Consider the following 12,801-nt stretch of genomic DNA (forward strand, 5'->3'; position numbering starts at 1 on the left):
TCAGAACTAAAAAAAATATTTCATTTCATTCTGAATAAAAAACAGAACAGACAGAACTCTTGTAAATTCTGAAAACAATGTCATTGCTACGGAAAATTTCACAGAAATCATCAGGGAGTATGGGGACCAAGGTACCAGCCCTGCCATGAAGGCTGCCTATCCGGAATCACAGCAGAGGCGTTAAGGGGCCGAATCAGGCACAGGGTGCAGCTTCTAGCTGCTGCCTCAGAACCCAATGACGGCGAGGGCTGCCAGGTCTTCAGGATCGCTGCGTGCGGGCCCCTTTGCGGCTGCGTGTGGCCCACATGCCCCGCTTTGAATGGTAGTGGTGGTAGAAGTGCCGTAGTCGAAGCCTCTCCACCTCCAGCCCTGCCTGCAGGACCCTGGGATGGGTGGGTGGCAATGTCAGAGCCCTGGTTCTCTGCCATGGCTCAGGGCTGCCCTGAGACTGGAGAAGCCTGGGGGTGGGAAGGGATCTTGGGAGTGGGGCAGGTGGAAGGGTTTTGTGAGTCTCTAAGATCCTGTCAGGGCCAGTTTAGCAGGAGGGCCCCCTGTGGGGCCCTCCCATTGGAAGAAGAGGAGATGCCTCAGTGTGAGGCAGGGGAGGGCTGTCACCTGTCCAGAAGTTCCCAGTCCTCGCCTCCCCATTGGTCACGGAACTCCTCAGTGTTCATGCCTCCTACCCGGTCAAAGTCTGACTTAAAGATCCCGAAGAGACCGAATCCATTCACTTCCCAGTAACCTTGAGGTGGGGAGGGTGACCATCAGGCAGTGGTCCTTAACATTCTCTCCCCAAGGAGGACTGGAGGACCTCAGGAGGAATTCCAAGAAGCCTCCTTATTTTGGAGACGCTTAGAGGGGTTGGTATTTGATCATAACCCGCAAACTCATCAGTCCACAGAGGAAAGGGTCTTATGAACTCTGCATGACCCTGCACTTCTGGATCCTATGAGGTATTGCTAAAATCCTAGGCTTACCCAGGAGGTTAGGCTTGAATTTTCACCCTGGTGGTTTTGAGAAACTGGAGTTCCTGGGGAACACGAAGGTCCTTACCATGTGGGTCCCACGGTGAACTCCCACAGCCCAGACGCATGACCACAGGGGCGAAGGCCAGCTTGCCCTCCACACAGTGCTTGCGGATGCTGTCCAGGATGTTAGGTGGGAAGTGGATGTGCAGGTCACAGAGGAAAACGATGCTGCTGGGGTCCTGTAGGTTGGGAGGTCTGAGCCCTGCCCACCTTCGCAAGGTGAGCTCAGCACCCTCATTCCTCTCCCCTAAGCCCTTGACTGGCCCACAGACCTCCACTGCATCCACTCCAGTTTGCAAGCCTGCAGAGCGTTCAAAGTTTCCAGTTCGTCTCAGGTACTGGTACCTGGGGAAATGAAGGAATCAACAGGAATCAATGGTAGATGGTATCAGGACAACCCACCTCCCACAAGAGGAAAGATCTTTGACCTCACTAGGTGCTGGTGGTAATCATCATTACCGAGGTAGCTTAGCTGCACGCAAGGCCTGCTCCACATCCATGTCCTCGCTCTCAAAGTCCACTAAGATGATATTGAAGTGCGAGTCCCCCGTATGGACATGCAGCGCAGTCATATCTGACAGGAACTGCACTACCCAGCGAGCCTGATTCTTTACTGAAAGAGGGGGGAAAGGGGTGCCACTGAGCTAGCATGACTGGACAGCATGGTTTCTCATTTGGAAGATCCCCTTCAGTCACCCATGCCCGTGTCATTAGCGTCCCCCCCCCCCCCCCTCGAAGCGCACATTACCTGGCACAATGAAGTGAACCATGACATCCTGTCGCCAAGCCAGATGCAATGGCCGGCAGAGCTCTGGGCGACTGTCTGGTTGGATCGAGGCGGCAGGAGGGGGCTCAGGACTTTCTCCATCCTCATCCCCAATGCGTGCTCCAGGCAATCGCAGGAAGACATATTCTGATAGGCGCTGGCGGCCTCTTCCGCGCTCTTGCAATTCCAATTCCAGGAGGAAGCGGCTTCCTCGTGCGGAGTCCCGGCGCTTCTCCACGTTCACGATGCGCAGAAGCGAGAAGCGCCTGCGAGGCAGGGCTGATTAGCCAAAGACCGTAATTCCACTTAAACCTCCCCACATCCCACGCCACCCACTTAACCCCCAAGAACCACGCAACCATGCTCCTCAGACTAAATAGCACCTGCAACCCACTCAGTAGTTCCCAGACACAGGTTGACCTTCCGACATCTCACTCCCACTCCCCACCCCCAGCGGGAAGTAGTAGGGAAGGCTGGCTACACTAGGACCATGCTCTGGGCCCAGGATTGTCAGGCTCTCCCAGATGACTTCCTTTGCTTGAGTTTCTTTGCCGTTTCAATCCTCTTCTGCTATGGGTAGCCTCCTACAGAGCCCCCAGGAGGAGGATGTTGGTCCTCCCTGGCCGCCCCCCACCTCCAGCAGGCCCCTCCATTTTGTCTCAGGCAATTATTCTCAGGCCTCAGGCTATTCATTCATTCTGCTTCCTATCTGCTGGGGACAGCCAGTGCTTCTACAGGAACCCATCAGCGTGACTTCAGATGGGCCCAGACTGCGTGTGACTCAACCGCACCCAACACAGGAACCTCTGCCCCCACAACCAAACACGCTAGGTTACTCCTTGGGGCTACCACACCCTAGGACCCAGATGTGCAAAAGTGAGGTAATGTCTTGACCACTCTGGGTGGACTGTCCCCACAGGCTGCTTTCAGGAAATCTGTCCTTTGAACCACCGATGGTGGGAAGGGTCTTAGGCCACCTCACCACTGTCCTACTTTAGAACTGTCACGCTCTTGTCCTCTGGAGCAGCAGGACAGCCCCTGCCCTGTTCAAAACTTCCTGGTGAGCCTGGCTTTCTACCCATTGGCTGGATACCTTATCTTGATGACCCTGTATTCATCCAGGTCCACAGAAGGTCCCCAAGACTGACACTGTACAGAATAAACTCTCGTGAGAACTCCCTCAAAGAAAAATTATGGCCTTAAGCTCCCTCAAAATGGGGTAGAAACAACTTGGATTCCTAAGACCTAAGAGGCCGATGGGGATCAGTAGCAGGGGTCCTGGGCTCTCCCCCTTGAGTTAGACATTCAGAACTTCAGAGCTCTACAGAGAGCTCTGTAGATTGGCGGTCCTGAGATTGGCCCTTCAGTGTCTCTTGTCCCTAAAAAGGCTGTCTGCTCGTGACCTGGCTAACCCTGACAACTGTTCCAGGCAGTTCATCTGAGAGTCTAAGTCCAAGACAACGGACTTGGTGCTCGGCCGTAAAGGGATATGAAGCCGGTCTGGAGTGGGGCTCCAGAGAGCCCTTCAACCTGGGTAACACACTCATCATTGGAGAGGGAGAGGGGGATAGGAGAGCCGCTGAGAGCCAAGAAAGGTCTGGGACTCCAGCAGGGAACACCATGCCCTTGCCCCCTCGCAACCAGCCCCGTACCCGCCATGGCGCGCATTGAGTCGCTCCATGTACTGAGCCACCACATCCACTGCCTCGGCCTCGGGAAGCTGCAGGTTCCCTGACACGTTGCAGCGCAAGTCGTTCCAGTCGGAGCGCAGTAGCTCGAAGTCCATGGCGCCCACACTGAACGTGCGCTGCCAGTCGATGGCATCCTCCCGCCAGCGACCCGGCGGCCGCCCAGCGGCCTGCTCCTCCTCTTCCTCACTGTCTTCTGATGTGGCCTCATCACCAGGGGCCCCATCATCCTCCCCTTCTTCACCCTCTGCAGGCAGCTGTGGCCTAGACACCTGAGACAAACTCAAGAAGGAGGTCACAGGCTGTGTTTCCACAGAGGAGTTCAAGTCCACTGTGGGCACCATGGGTCCCTGTCCATGCACTTGGCCCTCCTGGCCTCTCTGGGTGGTCTGTGTCCTGACTGGGGGCTTTAGTTCTGTGACCTTGGAGCCACTGGTCCTATAGCCCTGGGTCCGTGGTGGGTGTGGGGGCACCCGCAGCTGCACTCGGGGCAGAGGCTTGGGGCGCAGGAAGACGCCAGGGAAAGGTGGCCAAGGTGAGTCTCTCAGCGCCTTCGGGGAAGACCGCTGTCCGGGCCGCACTCTGGTCACGTACACCTTTGCGGGAGATTTCTCCACAGTTCGGGGAGGTGGAGCTCTCCCCAAGAAGAGCGGCAGGGGGCGTGGGGCCCAATTCAGTGCCCGGGAGTGTCTGGGGGTCTGCTCATCCAGCGGACTGGTCGTAGGTGGGGTAGGGGTGGCTGTCGTCCCGGCGGAGGTTGTCGGGGTGGGTGTCCCGTGGCTCTGTCGTGGGGACGCATCAGTGGGCTCCAGACTGTCTAGCAGTCCCTGCTCATCCTCATCGTCCAGGAAGTCTGCAGAGAGCGTCTGGTAAGTGGAGAAACTGGCAGAAGGGCTGGGAGGGCAGCAGGAGTGGGGCGCTCACCATCGGGGTTGAGGAAGAGGAAGGCTCTACGCTGAACTTCTTCTTCCTCATCTTCCTCTCCTTCCTCCTTGTCCATCTTCATGTATTTATAGAACCCAAACCTGAAGGAGAAAGGGCACCACAGACCTTCTTCACGGAGGCTCCTTCTCCTCGCTTCTGATAGGATAAGACCCCACCCCCAACCTACCTTTCCAGGTAGAGTGGGGACTCGCGGTAGAAGCACTTGTTGTCTGTCTCCATGTGAGTGAGGCGGGTGTGGTCGTTGGGATAGATGAAGGACAGGTACACCTACAGGCAGGGCCAAGAGCTTAGGGGTAAGGCTTGGGGAAACCGTTGCTTTAGCAAGCCTCTCTCACTGGGTACTTACAAACTGTAGTCCTTGGTATCTGGCTATGGGAAAATCCTTGAGGACATAGGTAGGCGCATAGGCACAAGGCTCCAGTACATTCTCTAGGCTCAGAGGTTCCATCCGAGGAGCTATAAAAACAAAACAAAACAAGGGCCGTCACTTGGTGGCCTGGCCCTCACCGCATTCCGTCCTCACCCTCTCCTGGAGCCTCCTCTTACTGAGGAAGAAGGTGTCCCTGGGGTCTGGCTGCAGCATGTCGGCACTGGGTTCCTTGTTTGGTGGGTATCCCCCTACATGGCTGGCTGGAGACTGAGGCACATGGGTCACGTGGTCCATCTTCAGGGATGACTCGTCTGAGAGCAGAAGGATGTCTGGAGCTTCAGCCTACCCTTCACCAACCCCATGCTGAGCCCAGCAGAACCCAGCCATTCCCCTGAGGAAGGACCCAGCCCGCACCTGTGTACAGGGAAATGTGAGCCGAGCCAATGATCTCGAACTTCAGACCAGGCAGGAAAGCTCGCCACTGGGGGTGTGGGAATAGGAAAGAGGTCGGGTTGTGGTAGGTGGCTTTCCTTAGTTCAGGGGTGAGGGACTAGAGAGTGAAATCCTCAAAGGACGGAAGAAGCTTGGTGGGTAGAGAGGGAGGGAGGGGCTTAAGGGAGAGGCACCTGACAGAAGTCCCACAAGGTTGAAGGGTTCAAGGGGCAGATCCAGACCCCATCCAGCTTCATTCCCTCCCTCTCCCTTTCCTCCAAGGATTGTTGGTTGTAACTTATGACCCCATTTTTCCTCTGGTTTTGCATGGTGCCTTCCTGAGGTCCCAGACCTTATCCTGCCACCAGATGGACTCCCCATGCCCCAGCTCCCGAGTCTCCTGGCAGACGTGTTCTTTCCACCCCTGTTAACCTGGGGCTCCTGGGGACTCACTCTGCACGTCTGTTGCTAGCTTGTCCTAGGGGTACTAAGACTTCTGCTTCTCTAGGACCATCAAAACCCCAAGTCTCCACTCTTCTGAGTTGGGGAGGTGTGTAATATCCTATGGCGCGGAGGCTGAGAACCCCCATTCCTACTATAGTCCCTGTACCTCATCCTCCAGGCTCTTTGGTCCTGTTGTGGAACCCTTCTCCCTACCTCCCAGCTCCCTGTCTTTCTTCCCTGTGATGGCTGATCCTGATTTTCAACCTGACAGGATCTAGAATCACTGGAGACCCACTTCTGGGCATATCTGTGAGGGAGTGTCTAGGTGAGGTTAACTTGGGGGGGAAGACCTACCCTAAAATGTGGGCAGTACCACTCCATGGACTGTGGTCCAAAACTGAATAGAAAGGAGAAAGTGAGCTGAGCACCAGCATGAATCTCTCTCTGTTCCAGACTGCAGATGCGATGTCACCAGCTACCTCAAGATGCCTGCTGCCAGGACTCCCCCCTCCTCCATGATGGACTGAACCCTCAAACTGTGGCCAAAACAAACCCTTCCTTAAGCTGTTTCTCGTCAAGTACTTTGTTACAGCGATGTTAATCACGGTAATAAGAAGATAACGGCACACTTTCCGAGGCTCTACCTCTCAGCCTCCCCTTGTACCAGAGGCCAGAGGGCTTCCTGGGATGCAAACCTCACTGCCCCGCTCTCAGACAGTCTGAGCCGCTCAGCACAGCATTGCGGGTCTGGCCTGATCTGGTTACCAGATTCCTGGAGTCTCAGAAGATGCTAGAAAACGGGGCCAGTTCTCCAGATATAGAATTTACATGCTATGCTTCCTGCTGTGCACTTTCTCCCCCACGTGTCCTGGTGAAGGGCCACTTGTCAGTGCAGTCCCTCTAGCACCCAGCAGGCACCACATGCCCTCCTGACCTCGGCCCACGCCTAGGAATAAACTGCAAGGCTGGAAATCCCTTCGGGCTATGGACCAACCTACAGTGCCTGTCCAATAAGGACATGGGAAGTGGATGGGAGGAGAGCTATGGTCTTTGGAGCTCCTCCAGAGGGCAGGTCACACTCACACCCACTTCCACATGGTCTGAGCCCTTGTCATCTTGCTTGTGAAGCAGTTCAAAGTAGTATCTCCGGGAGGCCATGAGCCTGTGGACATAAGGAGTCGGGGTTGTCTCCCACCAAACAGATTAAGAGCCTGGAGAGTGGGGAAAGAATCTCACATCCCTCTGGGATGCTCGGTCCCTCAGGAGGATGATACTTGTGTAATACGGGCAAGGGCGATACCCAACCTCCCTCACGTGCCAACACATACGCGCACATTTGATAATGCACCCTCAGCTACTCACCGCCGCGGCTTAGACACCTGGGAACTGAACTTGGTGAATTCTCCAGGCGCTGTCCACTCAGAGCCAGTCTAGGGGTGAAACAAGCAGAGGAGGAATCACATTTTCCTTGTGGGCAGCTGAGACATTCAGTCTGTATTTTCAAGAGGTAGTAAGAGACCTGCTGAAGTTAGATGTGGTGCCGGTAGAGGAGCTAGGGTAAGAGGGCAGAACCTACCTTGCCTACAAAGGCTACAAGCTGGGCAGCCGCTGGGCTCTCATCCAAGCTCAGCCAGAACTCAGAGTTGTCATCCGAAGCCACGGAGAACTGGATGTCTCCTAGTTGGCGGGACAGAGGCTCAGGAAACTGGACTGTTCAAGACACCTTGCCCCTGGCATACCCCACCTACTCACCGTCTCTGGCTGGGTGGAGGAAGCCGAAAATCCGGAGTCCATAGTTCTTCCACTTAGGGGACACAGCTAACTTTGTCACAGTAGTGCGAGTCTGCCGGCAGTGCAACAACCATTGACTCGATGCCCCCTGCACGCCGTGCCCACTGTGCCCACCCATCCTTTCCTGAGGTACTCACATGAGGAAACAGCGGGAAGTGCAGGTTCCTTCTCAAGTGGCTCACAGCACCCCCACACCAGTCCTCAAATACGTGCAGGTTCACCTGTCCCTTGAACTAGGGGCCAGAAGGGACTTTAGCTGTTATACAGCCTGTTTCACCCCCTTCCCAGCCCAGCCCAGCCCAGCTCAACCCAACAGAGCTCACTTCTTCCCGCCACGGAGGTGTCTGGTGGGTGAGGTTCAGTGGTGGCGGCTTCCTAGCTCCTCCACGAAGCAGCATGTTTGGGACCCGCCCCTCAGGCTGCAGGAAAGGGTAGCCATGTCAGAGTTCTAAAGGCAGGAAGTACCACTACTGCACAGTACATCTAGGGACGCACAGCAAAGCAGAACTTCATGATCCCCCTTTTGCACACCACCTAAGTACTCTCCACAGACACCCTCAGCCAGGTTGCCCAGGCAGATAGGATGCATTGAGAGGAGGCACACAACACAAGCAGATCAGCCATCACTATCCAGGCACGGTATCCAGGCTGGGATGCTGACACTTACATACAACCCATCCAAAAGAGGAAAGTGGCCTCTTGTGCATAGCCTTTCCTGGTCACTGCTTACCATCTGCTCCTCTTCATGACTTTCACTGGAGTCCTCTGCCCTCTGCGTGGATGATACCGCTCGGACACCCCTGCTGTCTGTCACCCCAGTCAGCTTCTCACCATCTGCAGGTGGCATGTGAAGTGTGTCAGGTCCCAGACTCTAAGGTCAGCATCTTTGTGGCTGGGGGCAGCTGGAGTGGTAGGGGCAGGAAGAATAGCTGAAGCTCCTGCACTTCTGCTCATTCAATATGGGGCCCTTCTAGAACCCACCGTGGGTGGGTAGTGCAGAGCAAGAGTCCTTCACCAGCTCTTCTCCAGTCCCGGGACTATATACACACTCACCCCAATCTGGTGATCCTCCAAATGCCTTTGCCTTGGGAAGAACTCCAGATGGCCTAGCACCCTCGATGCCTTTCCCATGTGCTAGGGTACTTGCCTCCTGACCTCCCCAGATCCATATGAAGATATGTCCACAACTGCCCTTCCAGTTTGAGAAAGACCACCCCTGTACCTTGTTTTGTCCCACTTCCTGGACCTTCCCTAAGCTGCGTGCCCACTGCATTGGTGGGTGTCCACTCTTCTGGACTTGAGTCTTCAAAGGCAGGAGGATTCACTTTATCCCAGTCCTGTCCCTCCTGGTGCTCCCAGGGAGAGACACTGGATCCAGGAATCCTTCCTGTTTTCAAACTATTCTTTGCATCCTCATCGGCCCCTCAGTGCAGATCTCAGAAGCCAGGCTCTTGTACAGGTACAGCTGATACCAAATGGGACTGGACTATCTCAAGGTGAGGGGCTGCCTCTGTGCTCTTCCCTTGAAATCCCTCTGGTACCTCTCGCTTGTTCACAATCTACATCCTATCCTGACCAGCCAGGAAGTAAGCAACCAAGACTTGCATGGTCAAATTCCCAGAGCCTGGCCTGGATACCACAGCCCACTGAGCTAAGCCCAGGCATCTGGAGTACATTGGGAACCTTGTAGTAGGGTCTCAGCCCAGGCCACCGTCACTATCTTGTGGCAGCTAAACCTCAGCACAGCGGGTGTGCAGACAGGCTTCTGCCCCAACCCCACTTGGAGAAATCTGGAAGCAGAGGCTGCTGGACACCCACTGAATGCTGCCTGCACTGAAGATGGACTATACCATCAGAAAAACCTTAAGCACCACAGCTTCTCACAAGCCTTGCAGTGCCTGGGATCCCAGGTAGCCAGACAGGAGATGGGGCTTCAGCCCAGAGTAAAGTATGTATGGCTGGGGCCCCATCTGTGCCACCCAGGCTGCTTCTAGCAGTGCCACTGGGCAGCACTGATCTCCCAGGATCCTGAACAGATCCTACCCACCTAGGAGGAATCAAAGGCAGATGCCCTAATGACCCAACCTTCAGTGGTGGGGCTCCCTGTCTTCAACTCTTCCTGGTTGGTCTCAGTCAGAATCAAATTGCTCAGTAAGTCAGCCAGGAGGAAGGGAGGCCTCTGGCTGTTGAGAAACCCACAAGGGGAGCTGATGGGGGCTGGGTTTATTGGGTACTAGGTCAGCTCTGGGTCCAGACTTACTGGCTCACAGCTGAGGCGAGGCTTCTCTTAGGGATAGAGTTGTGCCAAGACATTTTGAAGATGTCATAGTTATAAGATACATGGATTGGGATGTCCCACAGACTTTCTTTGGGGCAGGGATAGGTCTCAGAGCCTTGGCTCAGGATCTGGTGGAAGATGGATGGAAACAGGTGTCCAGGCACTTGAGGAGGCAGAGGGCCTTCTGAAGATAGGAGATAGGAGCAGGGCTGAACAGGGAGCTTTCGGATCCATCAGGTGGGGTGGACCAGGATGCCATAAGTCAATGTCACTGCTCTGAGTGTCTCAGAGGGGAGATACTTGCTTCCCTCCTCCCTGTATCCTCAGCTCACCAGCCGCCTTCACAAAGGTCAGAGCCAGCCTGGCTGGGCTATATCCAGCTTGGCTGGACTTCTCAGATCCAGTCCCTGGTCTTTTTCTACCTAGCTGTCATCGATACCCACGCTGCTCTGGAGTTTTTCCACCAAAGTCTGGGTCAATGGCCACCAACTTCGGAGGTTCTCCCCTGCTTCTAGCCCACAAGGCTCGCCAGGCCTGAGCTGCTTTGTGCATCTTCTACCCACTCTTAAATGTATAGACTAAAAGCATTTACTCAAGTTAGCATTGGTCCCTAGCACACAGGCATCTCAGTCCAGTCACAGATGTAGCCAGGGTTTCCAACTGTTTTGGTCACTCTAGGCAGCTGGATCCCTCAACGCCACCCTTACCGGCCCCCTCCCCCAGTAGACAAGGAAACTGAGGCCCTGCTAAGTAGGCAACGGCCTGCCAGGCCTCTTGGCTAAGGGCACGGGTGCCCGCAAGAGCCCACCGTTAACTCCATCAACACTGAATCAAAGCCAGATTCCAGGGTCCGAAAAGGTTAGGGATGCGCCCCAAGTGGGTCCCCGGTGTTACTGCTGACGTCACTGGGAGTCCCGCCGAACAGAGCCGCGACCCCTCCCCCAATATAGCGGAGCTGGGTTGAGCAAGACAACGGGGGGGCTCTGGGCAGTCAGACCCCCGCGCCTTGGAGGCCCGGGTCCTCACGCCCTTGCGTACCTCGCCCGTAGCCCAGCCGCTGGCGCAGCGCGCGATCCGGGCGCACCAGGCTCCGGTGCACGTACGTGAGCCACGCGGCGCAGGTGAGCAGCAGCAACAGCAGCAGCAGCTTCATCTGCTTGCGGACCTTCTTCACCGGGAACCACGGCATCGCGGCGCCACACTCAGGGGCGTCGCTGCGGCCCCCCGGCCCCGCCTGCTCCGTCCCACATCCCCCGGCCCACCCTGCTGCGCTCAGCGCCTGCAGCCCCGCATGGCCTTTTGTCCGCTGCCGGGGCTACGGGATGTGGTCGCGACGCCCGGGCTGCTCGGGCCGCGGTCGGGGTGGGCGGTGGGAGCGGCTCCTCGAAGCGCTCCCCCGCCCGCCCCTCCCGGCTGCTCAAGCTCCTCTGGCGGCCGCGGGACCGAGCAGCATCCACGCTGCGGTGCTACCCACCGTGAAACGGGACCGGCGGCCGCGTGGCCCGAGCCAATCGGCCGCAGCCAACCCGCGCACAACCAATCCGTGATGCTCGGAGGCGGGGCGGCGCGTTAGGGTGTGCCGCTGGTCCTCACGACGCGCGCACTCACCTGGTCTGCGCCGGCCGCGCGCCCGGGTATGCGGGGGTTGCGGGGACCGAATTTGCGGTGAGGGAAACCAGGGACATTCGGGGAGAGGGATGTAAGAGGTCGTTGTCACCGTGGAGGCCATGGCTGGGGCGAGTCAGGTGCTGCGGGAAGCCGGTTGTGTGTCTGTGAAAACCTTAGGGATAATGAGCACGCAGAGAAAGCTTGCAGACCAAAGAGGAGCTCAGCCTAGCTCTCAGTGGGACTTGAACCAGGCTGGGGTGTTTAGCTGTGATGGAGGACAGGTGGGCGGAGGGTGGTTCTGTCGGGATCACTTCAGTTATGCACTCCATTTGCTTTCTTGCTGGCGCATCTAAGCCCTCCTGACACCACCGCTCTTCCACCTTGACACCGGCCGGTTCTTCTTGGGGTTCCAGCCTATTAACCACAGTACTTCAGTTGGTGTAGCGGAAGCTGCTGTGAGCCTGCAGAACTCGTGGGTTAGGAATGTGGACTGGATATTTGAATAGTCTCCCCTCCTCCGGGATACCACGGCCTTAAGTGGAAAGATGCCATCGGAACGGGGTGAATCACTTAGAGACCTTCTCATCCTGGAGTGGTTGTGTCCCAGTGGAGATGACTGGGTACCTTCCTGTGTCTGTTCTAAGGGGTGACCTCCAGCTTAGCAAGCAGTGGAGCCACCCCAGACCATAAGCATCACTGTCAACCCACTGGCCCTGTTCGTGAGGTTGCTTTGCTTCTTTCTTTCTTTCTTTCTTTCTTTCTTTCTTTCTTTCTTTCTTTCTTTCTTTCTTCCTTCCTTCCTTCCTTCCTTCCTTCCTTCCTTTCCTTCTTTTCTTCCTTCCTTCCTTCCTTCCTTCCTTCCTTCCTTCCTTCCTTCCTTTCTGTTTGTTTTTGTTTTGAGACAGGGTCTCACTATGTGGCCTCTGCTGGCCTGGAGCTCTTAGGCTCCTGCTTGCCTCTGTCTCCTGAGTGCTGGGATTAAAGGCATGCATCACCGCGACTGACTGGCCTGGCTTCTCTTTTAACATTGCCCCACCATCGCTGTGTACCCTTGGGGCATAAAACCAAATTGGCCACACTTCTGTCCTTTTGTTTATTTTTTTAAACTTTCTTCCAACCATTACTGCTGTTCTCATTAACTTGCCCCTTGTTCTGACTTGTTTCTGTTGCCTGCACTTGTGTATATCCTAAACATTGTCTCAGTATTCTGCTTCACACATGCACACCACCCCACCTTACATGTCACACGCTGTAGCTGCTTTTGTACCCTCATACTTATTCAGCTAAGAGACTAGCTGAATAATGGCCTGGGATTGTTACAGCTGGAAGGCTTGAGGGTGCAGGAGTGAACATGAGATAAGGTCTCTGCTTTTGTGGAACTTAGGTATTTATGTTTTACTGGGCAGAGATAAAATAAGCAGCATTCAAAGAAGGCAACTATTGGAAAGCAG

At 55.6% G+C, this 12,801-nt stretch overlaps 1 protein-coding gene across 1 annotated transcript; it reads right to left on the minus strand.

The window, feature by feature from the left end:
- On the minus strand, nucleotides 1-11,159 carry B4galnt4 (beta-1,4-N-acetyl-galactosaminyltransferase 4). Its single transcript, XM_048458267.3, has 20 exons — nucleotides 10,781-11,159; nucleotides 8,195-8,298; nucleotides 7,788-7,883; nucleotides 7,602-7,697; nucleotides 7,426-7,516; nucleotides 7,250-7,350; nucleotides 7,036-7,103; nucleotides 6,757-6,835; nucleotides 5,212-5,278; nucleotides 4,974-5,108; nucleotides 4,774-4,883; nucleotides 4,594-4,694; nucleotides 4,407-4,507; nucleotides 3,447-4,335; nucleotides 1,777-2,060; nucleotides 1,488-1,641; nucleotides 1,301-1,373; nucleotides 1,054-1,207; nucleotides 616-742; nucleotides 1-383 (listed from the first exon to the last, which is right to left on the minus strand). The coding sequence occupies exons 1-20, from the start codon at nucleotides 10,929-10,931 to the stop codon at nucleotides 260-262; spliced, it is 3,105 nt and encodes a 1,034-aa protein (XP_048314224.3). The 5' UTR covers nucleotides 10,932-11,159; the 3' UTR covers nucleotides 1-259.
- Nucleotides 11,160-12,801: the final 1,642 nt, after the last annotated feature.

The sequence above is a fragment of the Myodes glareolus genome, chromosome 7, assembly GCF_982192425.1.
Source record: "Myodes glareolus chromosome 7, mMyoGla1.1, whole genome shotgun sequence".
Taxonomy (NCBI): domain Eukaryota; kingdom Metazoa; phylum Chordata; class Mammalia; order Rodentia; family Cricetidae; genus Myodes; species Myodes glareolus.